Genomic DNA, 19,749 nt, shown 5'->3' with positions numbered 1-19,749 from the left:
CCAGTCTCGACACAGCACGAATATAGGTGGAGCCAGGACACGGCGTGGGGACCATGGTCTTCGGTTTCTTAAAGACCGTTCTTGAGGGAGCATGACACAGTTGTGAAGCCAACCGTTTAGAGCTTCCACATAAGAAACCATACTGTTTACCAAATATACAAAGCTTAGACCAAAACACTCTGTTTCTTCTATAAGTTCTGACAAAATCCGTCTCTTGAGCAAGTTCTCGGACACTGTTGTTTTGGAGGAGTTTCGACAATGGTAAGCCAGTGAAATGGTAATGTACTGTGAATGATGACATTCAAGCATCGCTTTCCACATTCTTATCAACCTAAAGAGAAGACAAAGACCAATCAACGAGAGTCTAAATCCAAAAGTTAAATAAGAGACATTTGGTTATTAGTTACTATACTATACCCTTGAAGAAACTCTAAGAGCTGTGGCTGGAGCTCCTCGTCTCTGATTCTCTCAATCCGCTTTGAAATCGAATCAACAGCCTGAATCGCAACTCTGATTCTTGAATGAAGATCTTTAGCAGCTGCTCTTGTTTTATCCATTGATTTAGCGCTGTGATCTTTTGCGAATTGGTTTCTTAACTGCTCGCATTTTCGATCATACTCTTTTCTAATCACCTCACTAGCCTGCAGTTGAAAACAAAAGTTAAAACAAATGAAATGTGAACTTCATTGAGCACAACACCAACGGTCAACGGACATAAGAGTCATGAACTCAGATATGTTTTACCTTGACTTCATCATATAGTTTTCTCTCCCACGCGTATAACCGATCAAGGGAAGAGGAGTGACTCCCTGAGATCATACAGAACTCTTCAATGAAATCACTTCCACTTTCATCATCATGATCTTCTTTTGATGTTTGGATCAACGGATGTCTAGAAGTAGAGGATCTTGAAGACAATGTTCTCTTCCACACAATGACTTTACTAACTTGATGACTCAATGGCTCTACATTAAATAAAGCTTAATTTAGACACTCCAACAACTCATAAAAACAAAGAAAGAAGATAAATGATAAATCAAACCAAAAAAAAAAAAACAGACCTTGAGAAACTGGTGAAGAACTCTTCCCTCTACAACAAGCTCGCTTCAAAGCTGCAAGAAACGCTATTGAGTTCCCTTTTCCTGGTAAACAAAAACAAACACACTCACGAATCAAGCTTCAATTTTAGTTTTCAAATCAACACCCATTTACACAAAGCAAACAGAACTCAGACCTGTCATATCAGCAAATCTGACTCTGATTTTGTTAGCTTCAAGCATTCTTGAAACTTCTTTGCCAGATTCAGAAGCTCTAAAGAACTTATGCTCTATATCTTTCATGCTGGAGACAAAGTCTTTAGCTCTATGTGTGATAAACTCTGATGGATCTTCTCTTTCACCGTTTCCAGCTTCATCATCATCTTCACAGCTCTGTTTCCTCTGCTCTGCTTTAAAATTCGAGTCTTGCTGAGTGCCACATTTTGCTACATTCCCTTGACGAAACTTTCCTAATCCTACAACTGCTGCATCACAATCAATCTCGGTTTGTTCTACAAATCTCAAGTTATCAAAATCGTCACAAGTGTCAAAATAATCCCAAGAAGACGACTCCGGACGGCGAGGACGCGGCGGAGAAGGAGAAAACGCCGGCATTGTCTCCTCTAGATCGTCACCGTCGCTCAGAGGGTTGATCGTGAAAGTGACAGCAGAGTTAGCCATATCCATCTTCATGTAGCTTAGATTCACAAGGGGTTTAGGGTTAGGGTTTGGATTCGAGACATGACTCAGTGGCGAGTCGTCAGGGTAAGAGGAGTTATGAGAAGGGGATTTCTCATTCTCAGGCTCGGTGGCTGTTAACGACGGAGATGATTCATCAGCCGACTCCGCCTCAGCGTATTGACGGAGACAAGCTCCGATGTTCCGGAGTGAACGGATGTATGACACGTGTGCGGCTGCTAAAGCACATCTTGAATCCATAGCTTGTTTGACAAATCTCTTCCTTTCTTTACATAGCTGAAGCGGCTCATTCTTCTTCTTCTTCGTGTTCATCATCGATGTTTTCGAGTTCGAACATCCCATTTTCTCCAATATCGAATGACTCATTACTTCAAAAGCGACAAAACAAACAATAAAAATCGAAACTTTTGGATTTGTTTCTACCCTGAAATCTCTCTCACAGTGGTTACAAAACAGAACAAACTAAAAGAACCCATTTGAAAAGACAAAAAAAAGGATATTGATTTAGACGAAAGAAAAAAAAATGACAAATCTTGAGATTTTTTTTGTTTTTTTATCCTTTAATGGAGGGTTTGTGAGAATTAAGAAGAACAGAGTGAGCAGTAGCTTTCACCACGCGAAAAAGGAAAGGTGGTTGGGGGGAAGTGGGGAATCACTTATAAGGAAGAATCCAAAATTGCTTATTGAAGGAGAAAACCTGATAAAGGAGCTTCGTTCAGACAAATCTTATAAGAGGAAACAGAGAGGGAGATGGGTGTGAAGACATTTTTGTCTTTTTGGTTTGTATCGTTTTACGTGAAGACATTAAAATATTACTATTAGTCGTAAAGAAATTGCAGAGATTTTAGTTCATTCCAATACATATCAGAATCATTACTCCAAAAGCTGAGCTACAAAAAAAAGTTAAAGCAGTGAGAAAATTTTAGCCCAAATTTTTTCAGATTCTCTCTCTCTCTCTCTAGATACTACAAAATCTATTTTATTGAATATGAACATGAAAGCTACACACTTTGAATATTTTGGTTTTTTTATTTTATCATTTATTTAATTAACTTCGGTGATTGGATTAGGAGTTACTTACGAGAACGAGAGTTATATGAAGCTCGTTACTTTTATTTATTTATTTGGTTATACTAGTTGTGAATGGACCGAGCAGGGAAAGAGAATGAGGGAAAACCAAGTCAAAGCTAACGTATCTATTCCATAATCTTTTGCTTTTTTGTGATTTGATAATCGTTGAATCTTCCAAAGATTGATTTAATTCGGTCATAGACCAGTGGTGGATTGAGAAGACAAAAAGAAAAGAAACGCTTAGTTACTCGTTCGGTTTAAACCTATTTGGGCCACCTAAGGGAGGGAACGCTTTTGTATGGAGAATCGTGTATTTGTTTTTGGGTTTGAGCAAATTGTCCTCTCTTTTTTTTTTTTTTTTTTAATTTCGATGGTCTCCCTAACGGCTCCTTGAAACCTGGGCTTTTAGTCTCTGTGTATGAGTCGTGTAGAAACCAAATTGTCAACACACTCAAGCATATTAAAATTAGAAAGGATACAATTTCCTTATATTCTCTATTATAATATGACGAGGGACAAGAAAGAGTGGAGGTAACATTTCTTACTTCTTGGAAGTGAGATATGGGAGAAATTTGTTTCATATTGTAAGATGGTATGGAGAATAATATAGTATATAGTATTTTGATCCAATTATCTATCAAAAGTTCAAATTTTTAAAACTGTGAGCTATAGAAATAAGGTATGACGTGCTTTTTGGAGTCTCTAAATCCGTCCTTACATGAGAGGTTTTATATTGGAAGAGTACTCGAGAGGAACTTTGAAGAATAATTTAACAATTATTTACGGCGTGACCTTAATCATATGTGTTGAGTTTAATTACTGGTTACAAACTTACAACTATTCCCGTTTTCTAGGCCCAAAATCTAATCATGTCAATAACTAGTTACTGTCTCAAAGTTCTACTATAGATTTACAGTCCTACAACCCTACCAAAAAAAATGTAGTAATTGAAGCAATCTTGCAAGCCTTGACTTTTCGTACGTATAAAGACCCAACCACACCGAATCTGTTCATTAACATTATATAATCTCGACATTATTATTTTTGGGGGTAACTGCTCTAAATGATTTATATGGAAGGGATCATATGAACACTCAAAATTCAAAGAATTATATACTTTACAATAAAGATCGCATACCAACAAAACAAAAAAAAAATCGTTTTAATATACCAAATTTAGAGGATATCAATTTATAAAGGGAAATGTAAAACGTATAAAAATTTGAAAAAAAAAAAATTTATGGCTTCTTATCTTCTTTGTCGAAAATTAAATATAACTGGGAACGGAGGGATGTTTGGTGTCCACAGACCAAATATCTGAAATTATTGGCCTACCAATAAAGACCCTAAGGAATAAGTTGAATCTTTAATTAATCATTATCATATTAAGCATTAACTACGAGTAAATACGTAGGCATGAATTATAGTAATAATCAATACACCATATGATTGCGTGTATATTTAAACTGAGTGGCATGGTTACACACAATTCCCCTCTCCAAGCAACAATCTAAATTTATATAGAGAAAACAAAACTCTTTTTTTTTCTTTCTTTCTTTTTCTTGTTTTCTTTTTTAGAAACACAACAATATGTTGATAGGGAATCGTCCACGGCCTCAAATGCAGAGAGCCACAAGCATAACGAGGATCACCGTCGAGGTTGACGATGATCAGACCGCCGGTCAAGACTCTGACGTAGCTATGACGGTGGTAGACGGCGGAAACAATTACGACCAGCGATTCTTAGGGATTTTGTCGCCCGCAAATCACCGGAGGAACGAGAGCCAAGACGGTGGGAGATCATCACCGTCCTCCTTGTCGTCGTCGTCTTTTCTTGGAAACTGTGGCTTGTGCAAACGCCATTTAGCTCCCGATCGTGATATTTACATGTACAAGTATGTTTACATATTTATTATTTGCCTTTTTCCTTAGTTATTTTTCATTTTTAATCCTTTGACTACTAGGTATCGCGTACCACCAAATTATGAAAATTATTTATTTTATCTAATAGTACGAATCGTATATTTATTTATTTCTCCTTTTCTAATGCATCACGAAGTTATATTTATATATATATACGTAAATAAATTGTAGAGGGGACGCAGCGTTTTGTAGCGTAGAATGCAGAGAACAACAAATGGAGCACGACGAAGGCAAAACAAGAAACCGCGCCGTACGATCATCATCAAAATGAAAAATATGCATGGCTCAAGTTTGCTATTACTCTTAAATTTGTGTGTGTTATAACTTGAGATCGTTGTCTTTAATCATTAATTAGTCTCCATCTTATGTAAAATATAATTAATCCTCATTGAAATATAGTTTGCTATTACTCTTTCAGGTCCTGCATATTGTTTAAGTTCCACACTTCCTTGTCTCTTTTCTTTAAATCCGGGTTTATTTAGTTTTGAGGATATGCTATTTTATTACTATTTTTGAAACATGAACTATATAATTTAGCTAAAAGAACGAGTAATTTATACTAAAGCAGCAAACTTTACGAGCTAGTGAAGGTTGAAGTAAGCGCACCACGAACCTCGTTTTAATAATTACTTTATAAGCCAATAAATCTTAACATCATATGCAACTCACGGTAATTAAGAAATTAATTGATAAAAGTACTACTATAAATTATGTTATAAAAGCCACGTCCTTTGCCGTATTCTATAGCTAGTACTTGAATAGTGACAGTGTGAAAAATTCCAATGAGGCATTATGAACTTTCTTGTTATATATAATAGTTTTGTCAAGAAATAATTGGTAGACATTTCGACAAAAAGGTTTTAAATAATGGATTTTTAAAATGGAGGTCACTGTCTCGTGACGACGAAAGCGTCTGATGATTAATAGGTGTAGAGTAAACTAATGCGAACACTCGTCACACACCGATCAAAGCTTAGTGATGACCTAATATTAATAACCACTTGCTATTTTACTAATATACTTATAACAGAAGAAATTCAAAAGATGTAATAACAAATATTTATACATACTGAAAAGTTTAAGCATGTCGTATAAAAGTTTATAAATGCATGAATGCTGTAGAAACCATATGCATCTATATAATATCTATATGGAATATATAGTACATGCATGTCGCAAAATTAAGTAAAAGTTTTAAAATTTATTATTTTCATATATTATATCTAAACCTGATATTTGGATTTTTGAAAAATTTGGAAACAGAAAATTCTTTCGAAACGATACTTAAATTAAAACAAAGCGCACTGTATGTCATGATGCTCAATAATTGAAAGATTCTCTGTATATTAATGGTTTATGGAAAAGAACCAGTAGATAGGATTAGGTTTATAATTAGTCTATGGATTATTTATATAATTAGTTTTTTTCTTCACAAGCTAGTCTTCTGAACTCCAAACTTCAAGGCTTAGTTGTTGGAGTTTCCGGAGTCATCATATTTTGTCTTTATTACTAATTAAATTATAGATTAGATTTATTTGGTATCAGGGTATAATCTTTATTCTTTAATCAAAGTAGTCTTCCCATATAATCAATAATTGATTTCATTAATAATAATAAAAAACTCATTGAGGTCACTGATGATGCTATGGTAATAGTACTATAAACTATTTTCAAGGGTTTCTGAATCAAAGAACCGGTCCATATTTTGTTATTTATTCCTCCAAATTTAAATTGTTACACAACTTTAAAAATAGAATTATTATGAAAACGAAAATGAGGTTTTAAAATCTGTGCTTGCTATATATATCTTCTACTAAAACTGACTAGATCGAATCTTTTCAACTACGAATGAACTCGTGGTAGTGAATATCTCAAAATATCAATGCTGGTTTATTACACAAATACGGAGCTATATACTACGGTGAGAATAATTAATGGTCCAAAACCATTTCAAAATAAGATGACCGTTAGCAGTAAAATAGTAAAATACTAAAAGTAACCGTTGTAATAAAAAAGGGGAAAAAAAAGCAAATAATTTCCTTTTTCCGTTGCTTATAAAATAAGAATTCTCATATTCTCTCTTCAAACCAAACCTTTTTTTTTACTCTTCTTCTTCTTCGAGAAACGAGAGAACGAAATCACAAAATCTAATCGTTTTCATCTCTATTTTTTTGTCTCACTCTTCTTTCGAAACGACAATTAGGTTTACTAGCATATACGTTTCGTGGTTGAATGAATGATCTCCGCAACTGCAACAACCAGTTTCTCACCCGTAAGCAGTTTTCCGTGACCTCCTCTGTCTTAGCCAATCGGGAATGATGTAGTGAGAAGAATATCAGGGTGTTTCGACGATCGATCGATCATATCAGTTCAGGTCCGTATAGCTTGCCTGAGACTGAGAGTGGGAGTGCTTCGCCGCCAATTCACAAAGGTAGGGGTTGTTCCTTTCTTTATTTTTTTATTAAAATATTAAATAATAATGTTTTTTTTTTAGTTTCTTCATCAATTTTTCCTTTTTCCAGAAATTAAATCGAGCGTCGTCGTTTGTTCTAACTTCTAACCGGTGGATATCATGAGGGAGCTACGGAATGTTGCGTTGGGTCCATAGTGTGGACATCATAGTGTGGTGTGGTCTCTCTCTCTCTCTTTCTCTTTGCTACCCAACTTCAACCAGGTATTCTTTTGTTTCCTTATTTTTTTTCGTTTCCAAAAATAATTAAAAAATAAATTAATAATAATAATTTTAATTGACAAAAACAATATTAAATATTTTTAAAAGTTAGATAAGTGTTAAATTTAATAAAGTTGAGAACAAATAGAGCTTAGGCATCCAGTCCTAAAGAATTTTCCTTTGGTTTGTCACTTTAGTGTTATAAGTTCAACATGTTTTCACGTTATAACTTTAACATTTACATTAACTTTTTCCCAAAATACATTTTTAATAAACCTAAAATCATTTTAATTCACAAATATTTAAAAAATGTAAATGGTTTTCTTTATAAAAATTAGTTTAATTGTTAAATTTAATCATGTTGAGAACAAACCGAACTTAGGCATCCAGTCCTAAGGAATTTTCCTTTGGTCCGTCAGTTTGGTGTTATAAGTTCAACATGTTTGACGTAATATAGATTTAACATTTACACTAATTTTTAAAAATATATTTTTCTTTTTCTAAAATACTTTTTTAATAAACCTAAAATCATTTTAATTCACAAATATTTAAAAAAATGGAAATGGTTTTCTATTTAAAAACTAGTTTAAGTTATTTAATCACGTTGAGAAAAAATCGAGCTTAGGCATCCAGTCCTAAGAAATTTTCTTCTGGTCCGTCAGTTTAGTGTTATAATTAAGTTCAACATGTTTTCACGTTATAAGTTTAACACTTACGTTAACTTTTTTCCAAAATACATTTTTAATAAACCTAAAATTATTTTAATTCACAAATATTTAAAAAATGTAAATGGTTTTCTTTTTAAAAATTAGTTTAATTGTTAAATTTAATCACGTTGAGAACAAACCGAGCTTAGGCATCCAGTCCTAAGGAATTTTTCTTTGGTCCGTCAGTTTGGTGTTATAAGTTCAACATGTTTTTACGTAATATAGATTTAACATTTACACTAATTTTTAAAAAGAAATTTTCATTTTCTAAAATACTTTTTTAATAAACCTAAAATCATTTTAATTCACAAATATTTAAAAAAATGGAAATGGTTTTCTGTTTAAAAACTAGTTTAAGTTATTTAATCACGTTGAGAAAAAATCGAGCTTAGGCATCTAGTCCTAAGAAATTTTCTTCTGGTCCGTCAGTTTAGTGTTATAATTAAGTTCAACATGTTTTCACGTTATAAGTTTAACACTTACGTTAACTTTTTTCCAAAATACATTTTTAATAAACCTAAAATTATTTTAATTCACAAATATTTAAAAAATGTAAATGGTTTTCTTTTTAAAAATTAGTTTAATTGTTAAATTTAATCACGTTGAGAACAAACCGAGCTTAGGCATCCAGTCCTAAGGAATTTTTCTTTGGTCCGTCAGTTTGGTGTTATAAGTTCAACATGTTTTTACGTAATATAGATTTAACATTTACACTAATTTTTAAAAAGAAATTTTCATTTTCTAAAATACTTTTTTAATAAACCTAAAATCATTTTAATTCACAAATATTTAAAAAAATGGAAATGGTTTTCTATTTAAAAACTAGTTTAAGTTATTTAATCACGTTGAGAAAAAATCGAGCTTAGGCATCCAGTTCTAAGAAATTTTCTTCTGGTCCGTCAGTTTAGTGTTATAATTAAGTTCAACATGTTTTCACGTTATAAGTTTAACACTTACGTTAACTTTTTTCCAAAATACATTTTTAATAAACCTAAAATTATTTTAATTCACAAATATTTAAAAAATGTAAATGGTTTTCTTTTTAAAAATTAGTTTAATTGTTAAATTTAATCACGTTGAGAACAAACCGAGCTTAGGCATCCAGTCCTAAGGAATTTTTCTTTGGTCCGTCAGTTTGGTGTTATAAGTTCAACATGTTTTTACGTAATATAGATTTAACATTTACACTAATTTTTAAAAATAAATTTTCATTTTCTAAAATACTTTTTTAATAAACCTAAAATCATTTTAATTCACAAATATTTAAAAAAATGGAAATGGTTTTCTGTTTAAAAACTAGTTTAAGTTATTTAATCACGTTGAGAAAAAATCGAGCTTAGGCATCTAGTCCTAAGAAATTTTCTTCTGGTCCGTCAGTTTAGTGTTATAATTAAGTTCAACATGTTTTCACGTTATAAGTTTAACACTTACGTTAACTTTTTTCCAAAATACATTTTTAATAAACCTAAAATTATTTTAATTCACAAATATTTAAAAAATGTAAATGGTTTTCTTTTTAAAAATTAGTTTAATTGTTAAATTTAATCACGTTGAGAACAAACCGAGCTTAGGCATCCAGTCCTAAGGAATTTTTCTTTGGTCCGTCAGTTTGGTGTTATAAGTTCAACATGTTTTTACGTAATATAGATTTAACATTTACACTAATTTTTAAAAAGAAATTTTCATTTTCTAAAATACTTTTTTAATAAACCTAAAATCATTTTAATTCACAAATATTTAAAAAAATGGAAATGGTTTTCTGTTTAAAAACTAGTTTAAGTTATTTAATCACGTTGAGAAAAAATCGAGCTTAGGCATCTAGTCCTAAGAAATTTTCTTCTGGTCCGTCAGTTTAGTGTTATAATTAAGTTCAACATGTTTTCACGTTATAAGTTTAACACTTACGTTAACTTTTTTCCAAAATACATTTTTAATAAACCTAAAATTATTTTAATTCACAAATATTTAAAAAATGTAAATGGTTTTCTTTTTAAAAATTAGTTTAATTGTTAAATTTAATCACGTTGAGAACAAACCGAGCTTAGGCATCCAGTCCTAAGGAATTTTTCTTTGGTCCGTCAGTTTGGTGTTATAAGTTCAACATGTTTTTACGTAATATAGATTTAACATTTACACTAATTTTTAAAAAGAAATTTTCATTTTCTAAAATACTTTTTTAATAAACCTAAAATCATTTTAATTCACAAATATTTAAAAAAATGGAAATGGTTTTCTGTTTAAAAACTAGTTTAAGTTATTTAATCACGTTGAGAAAAAATCGAGCTTAGGCATCTAGTCCTAAGAAATTTTCTTCTGGTCCGTCAGTTTAGTGTTATAATTAAGTTCAACATGTTTTCACGTTATAAGTTTAACACTTACGTTAACTTTTTTCCAAAATACATTTTTAATAAACCTAAAATTATTTTAATTCACAAATATTTAAAAAATGTAAATGATTTTCTTTTTAAAAATTAGTTTAAGTGTTAAATTTAATCACGTTAAGAACAAACCGAGCTTAGGCATCCAGTCCTAAGGAATTTTTCTTTGGTCCGTCAGTTTGGTGTTATAAGTTCAACATGTTTTTACGTAATATAGATTTAACATTTACACTAATTTTTAAAAAGAAATTTTCATTTTCTAAAATACCTTTTTAATAAACCTAAAATCATTTTAATTCACAAATATTTAAAAAATGTAAATGGTTTTCTGTTTAAAAACTAGTTTAAGTTATTTAATCACGTTGAGAAAAAATCGAGCTTAGGCATCCAGTCCTAAAGAATTTTCCTTTGATCCGTTAGTTTGGTGTTATAAGTTATATAAAAAATGTAAATTGTTTTTAAAAAAAAAATTAGTTTAAGTGTTAGATTTAATCACGTTGAATGAACAGAGTTTAGGCATCCAGTCCTTCTGGTCCATCAGTTTGGTGTTATAAGTGCAACATGTTTTCACGTAATGTAGATTTAAAACATTTACACTAATTTTTAAAAAGAGAGTGTTTTTAATAAGCCTAAAATCATGTTATCATTTAATTTCAATTTTATATAAACTTATTCTTTTTTTTTAAATTAGTCTAAGTGTTAAAAATTTAAACATGTTGAGAACAAACTGAACTTATGCATCCAGTCCTAAGTTTTTTTTTGGTACGTCAGTTTAGTGTTTATAAGTTCAACAAACATGTTTTTCAACGTACTTTTTTCTTAAACATGTTTTCAAGTAATACAGATTTAAACACTTACACTATTTTTTTGTAAAAAACACCAAGAACAAATTTTAAAAACACTTACAAAAATGTTTTTTTTTGTTAAAAAATTTATGAAGTAATAAAAACTCTATGTATAAAATATATTGTCTGATTAATACAAGAAATTAGTAATTATATATAATTTTATCAATATATAATTTATGTACATGTAAAAAAAATATTCTTGGTGTTTTTTTTGGTCAACTGGTATTTTTTCTTATTTACATTAATTTTTGTTAGAACTTACTTTTCAAAAAAACATAAACTGGTATTTTTATTTACAATATTGTAATATATTCCTGTCAGGAAAAAAATATTGTACTACATATTGTAATTATTTTAGATTTATACTTTTTAATACCTCTATAATTTACTAGTTTATTACGGTTATGATATTATAAATTTATAAAAAAAAATACTGTGTAATTAAACATTTAAACTTAAAGAGTTGTTTAAAATGTAAACAGTAAAAAAGAGATCGTCAGTCGGACCATTGTTTCAGTATCTTTCAGATAACATTAAAAAAAAAAAAAATCATACACATACTCTCTCGTAGATCATCATTATTGGACCGAAACCATGATTAAATATCTCAATATATAAAAGCTGGTTACACACTAACACACATACGAAACCGAATCATAAGCGATACTGAAATTATGGTCCAACCTAGAAGAAACACTTGTGAAATATACCAACCCATCCGGATTACTACAAATACAAGTTACTTCACACCCTACAGAGATCAAATCAGATACACATGCTTTCATAAATTTTAAACATAAAATAAAACACAATACAAAGACCCAAATTAATAACTTAAATTATGGGCTATTTAAGGGGAGGGGGTCTTAATCCCTTCTTCTTCTTCTTCTTCTTCTTCTTCTTCTTCTTCACTTGTATTCCAAGATCATGTTATTCTCCGGGGCCAGTCCAACGCACGCCCTAAGAATGTTCTCCAGCATAGCCCGCTGCTTCGACAGCGCGTTAACCACCGGCGTTCCCGACGGCACAAGCGGTGCCTTGGTGAGGTAGCTGAGTATGGTGGCAACAGGATGGAAAGAATGAAACTTCCCCTGCCAGCAGACCAATCAAAACATCAAATTAAATCCTGCTTAACAACAATTGAAAACCGTACGTAAATGTATTGTTAATTCACAAACCTCTTCCTCGGATTTGAACTGGATCCTGGTGCTGAGCTCCGCAAGGAGAACAAGATCCAAGATGATTGGAGCAGCTAAGAGAGAGTCCTCACAGGTATTGTGCATCACGATTGTGTTCTTCCCTCCCATGAAAATCTCTGATGTATACTCGTCCATCGCTCGCTTACTATCAGCAACATACGGTACATACTGCAAAACAAAAGACACAAATAGGATCAATGGGTATTGGAAGATCTCGTAACGGAAACAGGTTTTGATTGTCTCTATGGTTTCTAGCTATACCTTGATGACCACAACATGGTCCGGGTTTCCCCAGGCTCAAAGAGGATACCGTTGCTAGCAACCATATCGTCCACGACATTGCTTTTGGAGATCTCCTTAGATCGGAATGTTTGTGGAGCTGAGAGGTTCATCCCATCGTTGTTCCCCAAGTGATTGTAGCTCACAATTGAAGTAGGCTGTAAAACAAAACGAAAAACACAACCAATGAAACAAGAGTCTTTTGAGAAATTTTTTCACTACCAAGACAGAGTAACTTGATATACAAGTTAAACAAACCTTGATTCCTGCACCAACGAGGAAATCAACCAAGACAGATTTCATCTTGGTTTGACCACTCTTGAAATCATCTCCACCGATCAAAACATTGTTTTTGATCGCCAAGTCAATAAGACCTACAACAAAGTCAAAAAACAGTCATGATTCCCAATTTTTGATTGATCGATGAATGAAAACTTCCAAGTATATGAAACCTGGAACAAAGGTGTTCTGAGGGCTTCCATTGATGAACGGGATGCCTTCAAGAACACAAGCAATAGCATAAAGCGTTGAAGGAGAGATCTCGGCTTCATCCCTCTCCACAGACTGCATGAGATTCTCCATTGTGTCGTTTAACCCAACGACCACATTGCTGTAACGCTCTGTGTTAGCCGTCCAGAGAACCACAACCCTATCCACCTTATTCTTCTCCTTAAACTCCCTAAAGATCAAAAACATCACAAGAATAAAAATCAAGAAACAGAGGAGATTTGATTCAACAAGCAAGAAAAACTCTGTTTTAAATACACTATTATTACCTCATGTCCTTGATGATGTGGTCGATTTGTTCCTTCTTGGTACCTTTGATCACGTGGTTAGCACGTGAGCCTTGATTGGCAGCAATGAAATCAGGATCGAAGATCCCAGGGAGTGGCACAATGTTCTCCATGTAAGGCCTAAGCTGTTTCTGCAAGTCGATATCAAGAACCTTGGCTCTAGCCATGGCATCTGCTAAGTTCATATCACTTATGTCCCATCCTCCAAACACAACATCATCCGGATTCACCTTTTTTTATAAAAACAAACCCCAGATTAAAAAACACACAATAACAGAAACCATCTCAGGATTAAGGAGGTAACATGTATGTTTTAAAAACGGACCATAGGAAGAAGACTCTTGAAAGGAGCATAGATCTCTTCACCGTTAAAGGATCCAACACGAATGGATGATGCTTGAGTTAGTGAGCCAAAGTAATTCGCTTGTTGCACTTTGTCCTTCGTAGCCCACGAGATTCCTCTGTTTATTTAAAACCAATTATATTTTCCGACAAGAAAAAACAAAATCAAATATATAAATCGTTACAAGGATTCTATCCAAAAAAAGAAAGAAAAAAGACTCACTCTTTGTTGGCAATAACACCAGCGGTGAGAGTTGATCCATTGTTTCCTCCCAAACCCACAAGCATAACCCTTTAACGAAAAAGAAATCAAAATTGAACGACGGAGAAATCAAGGAATATATAAAAGATCGAAACTTTGGTAAAAAGTAAAAGAAAGAGAGTTACGTAATTAATTACCCTAATTTGGGGACACGAGTATCGGTAATGAAATCGTATTTGACAGTCTTTGGCTTGACAATCCATTGGAAAGTGCCATTGACGTTCTCATGCACAACCTCGGTCGTCTCGTAATCGTACACAGAGTGAATCTCATTTTCAGTGTACTTCACGTTCGGGCTCTCAACCTTAAAGCTCTCAATGAACATTTTCGAAATAAAAAATTTTGCTTCTTTATTTTGTAATATCGCTTTGTTTTAGTGCTTCACTAATCAGCGGAAGATGTGGGAGTTTATATAGACGAGACAGTGAGGGAGATAGAGACACGTGTCGTCATATCAGTGGTTAGTGGTCCCTATTTGCCCAATGCATGTGAGCTAGGGGTGTCAAAATGGGTAGAAACCCATGGGTTTACCCTATTTGTCTATTATTTTAACGGGTATGGGTTAAGTTTTTATACCCATATAAATAAATAGGTATTGATGGGTTCGTCCAATAGGTTTGTGGGTTTAACGGGGTAATCCCATTAGGGTTATGGGTTGCTCATGGGTTAATCAGAAAAAACAAAATTAATATATATATATATATAATATAATATGTATATATTAATATGTAAAATATCTTCTTTTTGCAACTAATATGTGGATATTAATATGTAGAATCTGATTGGATCATCTAAAGAGGATTCAAGTGTTTTTTTAATTTTAAATTAAGGATGGTTTTTATTTTAAATTAAAAATGACTTATTATTTTGGTCTTATGGATTTTTGGCTTTCGAATTTTAAGATGCTTTTTCTATTTTAATATCTATATATTATTTTCTTAAGCTTGAAAACTTTGGTTGGTTCTATAATTCTATTTTATATAATATGTTATGGATTTAATATTAATTATTTTATTTTATTTTCTTTATATATGGGTAACCCATATTACCCATTTAGCCATTGGGTTTTCTATTATTGGGTTTGGATATATAAATTCAACTCATTATAATAAATAGGTCGGATTGAACCCGCCCACGAAAACCTCCAACCTATATGGATATGGGTCGGATTACTCATTTTGACACCCCTAATGTGAGCTCGTGATTCTTCTGGTTTCAAAGTGAGCCACACGTGAGAGGCGAGGAGGAGAAAAAAATGACACGTCAGAAACCTGGTCCATACACGTGGCGTCATTTTTGCTGATGATGGTTTTCAAAGTACTCGAACAACCGTTAGTTACTTCTGTTTACTCTCTCAGTTTCGTCAAGCGATGGGACCATTAGGTCCTTTACAGTTAGTGCGCTTCGTCAGTTACGGAGGCCAGAGAGTGAACAACACGAACCACTATTTTAGCTGTCACGAGGTCAGTGTAGGAATCACGTGCAGTGATGGGCGCGTGAGATTGTTAACATCGTAGTTAACGTTCGTTCGGAACAACAAAAAGAGTAGGACCGTTAAAAGACTTTTTTGTCGCCGTTAAAGTGGGTTCCAACTTCCAATGGAATCTTTTGTTGACTGGGGTTTGACACGTGAATTTTACTTCATCACCACCCTCCTTAGTAAATTAGAGACGTTTTTATTTTTTATTTTGAATGGAATTATTAGAGACGTTTTTATGTTTATTAATTTGGCATTATGCATAACATGATTAATGTAGTCAAAATGCCGATGATTTCAAGGTTAATTAGTCTAAAAACATTGATTATATAGTACTATAAAATTACTTTCACACTTTCTACTAGTTTGGTTTGACTGTTCACGTGTCTTTCATGTCCTCAAGTCACCAAATCATTTCAGTTCACTTAAATAAGATATTAGTAAACAACTTTGCAGAATAACGCCTGATAAATATAACTAGGCAACAGAAGAAGCAGAGGATTGACTAACAACGTGAGTGTGTGAGCGATATCATTCGAAACGAGATGTAAACTATCATTAAATTTCAATTTACGGATTTTCGCAAAAATATTTGATTAATCGTTGTTAAATATACATGACATGCCTCTAATATGTAATGTGATTTGCTCTTGTATTTTTTACATTTCTATTTGGCTCTCCTATCACATATGCTGATTTTTTGAAACAACTACGTAAAGATATAAAAGCTCTATTTTACAAAAAAAAAAAAAAACAAAAGATATAAAAGCTCTAGTCGACATAAGAAGATTCTCAAAAACTGAATCCAAAAACTAGTTTCAATTTATGGAGTATGAAAAAAAGATATAGAAAAAGGTTCTTGGACATATATATCTTGGAATGGCTTTGAAAAAGTTTGATAGGCATGGTTGTGGCCATACGTACGTTTGTAGATTGATAATTTGTTTCCCTTTGTGAACTCTTTGGTTATATTCCTCCACGCCACATACTTCTCTTCATTTCACTTTCAATTTTTTTTTTCACCCTTTTTATCATTTGTGGTATACATGATGTTGATGTCTAGGATGTTTCTCGTACGCTTAATTATGTCCAACTATTTCATGAAACAAAGCTTATCCTAAATTAATTCTCAATCAAAGAAATGTAAATTTTAGAAAAAAAAACCGTAGGGACAATATAAAACAGACATATCTATCGGTTATTATTTTTTTCTTTTTCAAATTCAACTGTGTGAACCAAATACAAAATTTAGTTACAATTATATACTATTAATTTTGTAACTAATAACATAGACATATTTCATTTTGTTTCATTACTAACAACGGATAAATTATTTCCAATTTAAGCGGAGTAAAAATTGAAATTTAAGTTTTGATCAGGAGTTTATATAAAACTATATTCACAAACAAATAAAAATAATTTCATATTGGGCAAATTTTCAAGCTGAATCAATTTTAAGTTATGATAAAGATCTTATCCAAACATTAAATCCTTAAAAATGATTAAATACGACAAAGATAATTAAACCTATCACGATAAAATCAATCATAGATAATACGAGAAAAAAAATAAACATATTCAGCTGTTACTACGAATATATTTCTAGTTTTTCTATATGTGATCTGTTTTGGTATTTAGTATATTTAAATATAACAACAATAATAAATAATTTAATTGCAATCATGTGCATTTTTATGTTCTTATCGACATAGATATAATTTATTTTGTATTCATGTTGATAACGGATAAACGGTTCCAATTTAAACGGAGCAAAGATTAAAATTAAATTTTAATCATGAGCTTATCCAAAGTTAAAGTTGGACAAATATTCACGTTGACATATTAATTTTAAATTACGATAAAATGCCAATCCAATATTTAAATTTTAAACAAATGATTACATACGACAAAATGTTTAAAAACATATTATCTTAAAATATAGAGAAATTGTAGATAATACGACAAAATATAAACATATCTAACAGTTATTATAGTTTTATTTTTATTTGTATTCTTATGATGTGGTATATATTATATTTAGTTATTACAATTGTATTAGAATATATAATTTAAATGCAACTCTGTATACCTTTTTTTGCTTCTAATAACATGAAGATATTTATCCAATTCATATAGTACTAACTAAATAATAATACCAATATTATGTACTCCAGAAAATTTCAGGTAAAAATTAAATATATGTTGTCAGTAATTACAAATATAATTAATTTTCTATTGAATCTTTGGTAATATAGTCAATATGAAGGTATACATTTGTGCAATATATACATAAAAAAAAAGATTTAGGAGGGACGCAGTAATCATCTAAGCAAAGAATGAGAATGATTGATCAAGCTTTGGAGAGTTTGATTGCCTTGAGCTTTGCTTAACAGATTCTTCACATTTTGTGTCATCTGTATTAATTCAAACAAGAACATTTAAATTCGATATATATTTTTAACTTTTTAAAAGAGAAAAAACATTATTATACCTTCACGAGACTACTACTACCCTTAGAGTAAGGCATTGCCCTTTGGGCTATTTGGTAATTACTTCGACTTCTTGTCATGATCTTTGAAGAACTTTGCCATTTTCCTTCCAACTGATTGGGAAGTGTAGATTCCTGTACATTTATGGGATATATATACACATATATATATGTAAATGAGTTAATTTATATCTTTATATTTACGAAATAAAGATATTTAAGAAGAACAAAAAATGAGGATACGACATACCAAGAAAAGCACAGTTGCACAGTGCTTGAGGACCTCTAGATTCATTCGAACATCATCAAGACTTCTGCAATTATTGACATATGTGTGTGTTATTTTTTATCTTTAAGAAAAATGTAATATCAATAACACAAACACAATTATGATTAGGTACCTGTGCTTTTGCACTCCAAGACCAAAATAGGCAGCCAAACTTGCCATCTACAACAAAAATTTGTTTACTACGTACACTTTTAAATTTCACAAAGACCTTTTCCATTTGCTATTTTATAAAGACTGATTTGTTATGAAATTTTATGCAAGTTTTTAATCTTTTATTGAGGTTTTTTTTTTCAAAATTTGAAATTGTAGACAAAAAGATGCATGATTGGAAAACCAAAAAAAAAAGATGTATATACTGATTAATGAATTTTGTAATCGAAAGAGATGTAGATTCACTTTCTATTTTGATATAGAACCTTAGATCTCTAAATCAATTTCTAAACATGCCATATTATTTACAAAGAATCTTGGATAACGGTACCTTCATGTTACCAGCTCTTTTGCCAAACTTGTCACTTAATAACCCCAACGAATCAATGATCCCTGAGGGTTCAGGCGCAGCTTTACCGATCTCAGCGTAAGCTTCTTTGATCCTAACGCAATCGAATCTTCTGATGTTATGACCTGCCCAAATCCGGCCGTTTAACAAACCATAGATCTTCTCAGCCACATCTTCAAAACTTGGTGCATTCGTAACCTTAGCCCTCGTGATACCATCTGACCTAGACGACCTTATTGAGACCACAGACAAGTCTTTAGGTTGTACAAGCGTTGTGAAGCTCTCCAACTCCTCGAGTTTCCTTGGACATACGATGATCGCACCGAACTCTAGGATGTGGAAATGTTGTCCCACTTTGTTTGGTACCGTTGTTTCTAGATCGAAGAAGACGATTTCGTTGGGAAATGTTTGGACCTCCATAGCAGGTTTTGGTTTATGTTCGATTTGTAAATCCTATTAGTGGGTATGTGTATATATTGTGGATTTGGGGTTTGAGTTTACGTATGATACAAGTTAAGCGTAGGTTTGTGTTGGAGGGTTACTATGGGGATTATTTAGCTTCGTGGAGAAAATTTTGCTCTGTAGGGTAAGTAAGAATCTTTACTTTTTCCTTTATCCAAACCAATAAAAAAGGAGTTGTTATATGAAAGAGTTCGTTGGTAGATTCATATTGTAAGAGAATTGATTCCTTTGATATTGTTAATTTGTGATGAAGATACATATACAATGTCCCCACCCCCATAGATCATATTCGAAGTATTGATCCAGTCCTGACATGATCTCTGA

General features: G+C 32.0%; 4 protein-coding genes across 4 annotated transcripts in view; 1 reads left to right on the top strand and 3 right to left on the bottom strand.

Moving 5' to 3' along the window:
* The window catches only part of LOC104716266, a 3,722-nt gene extending 1,267 nt beyond the window's left edge, over window positions 1-2,455 (bottom strand). Inside the window, exons 1-5 of the mRNA XM_019230636.1 lie at window positions 1,235-2,455; window positions 1,062-1,142; window positions 745-965; window positions 418-641; window positions 14-331 (exon numbers count right to left, since the gene is read on the bottom strand). Of these exons, the coding sequence (XP_019086181.1) occupies window positions 14-331; window positions 418-641; window positions 745-965; window positions 1,062-1,142; window positions 1,235-2,102 (1,712 nt within the window). The 5' untranslated portion in view covers window positions 2,103-2,455. The remainder of the gene's footprint in view (window positions 1-13; window positions 332-417; window positions 642-744; window positions 966-1,061; window positions 1,143-1,234) is intronic.
* On the top strand, window positions 4,293-5,158 carry LOC104716265. The gene is made up of 2 exons (XM_010433658.2): window positions 4,293-4,702; window positions 4,902-5,158. Exons 1-2 carry the CDS (start codon window positions 4,398-4,400, stop codon window positions 4,999-5,001), a joined length of 405 nt encoding a protein of 134 aa, XP_010431960.1. The 5' UTR covers window positions 4,293-4,397; the 3' UTR covers window positions 5,002-5,158.
* Window positions 11,977-14,592, bottom strand: LOC104716264 (inositol-3-phosphate synthase isozyme 1-like). Its single transcript, XM_010433657.2, is given in 10 exon segments — window positions 11,977-12,425; window positions 12,513-12,701; window positions 12,795-12,820; window positions 12,823-12,970; window positions 13,071-13,186; window positions 13,265-13,491; window positions 13,589-13,836; window positions 13,932-14,067; window positions 14,172-14,240; window positions 14,348-14,592. Coding segments are annotated over 10 exon segments (1,530 nt in total). The 5' UTR covers window positions 14,536-14,592; the 3' UTR covers window positions 11,977-12,242.
* On the bottom strand, window positions 17,873-19,395 carry LOC104716263 (protein NEN4). The gene is made up of 5 exons (XM_010433656.2): window positions 18,946-19,395; window positions 18,577-18,623; window positions 18,426-18,489; window positions 18,179-18,310; window positions 17,873-18,101 (listed from the first exon to the last, which is right to left on the bottom strand). The coding sequence occupies exons 1-5, from the start codon at window positions 19,381-19,383 to the stop codon at window positions 18,009-18,011; spliced, it is 774 nt and encodes a 257-aa protein (XP_010431958.1). The 5' UTR covers window positions 19,384-19,395; the 3' UTR covers window positions 17,873-18,008.

The sequence above is a fragment of the Camelina sativa genome, chromosome 10, assembly GCF_000633955.1.
Source record: "Camelina sativa cultivar DH55 chromosome 10, Cs, whole genome shotgun sequence".
NCBI classification, from domain to species: domain Eukaryota; kingdom Viridiplantae; phylum Streptophyta; class Magnoliopsida; order Brassicales; family Brassicaceae; genus Camelina; species Camelina sativa.
Note: the sequence above shows the minus strand (reverse complement) of the source record. Positions and strands in the feature narration are given on the sequence as shown.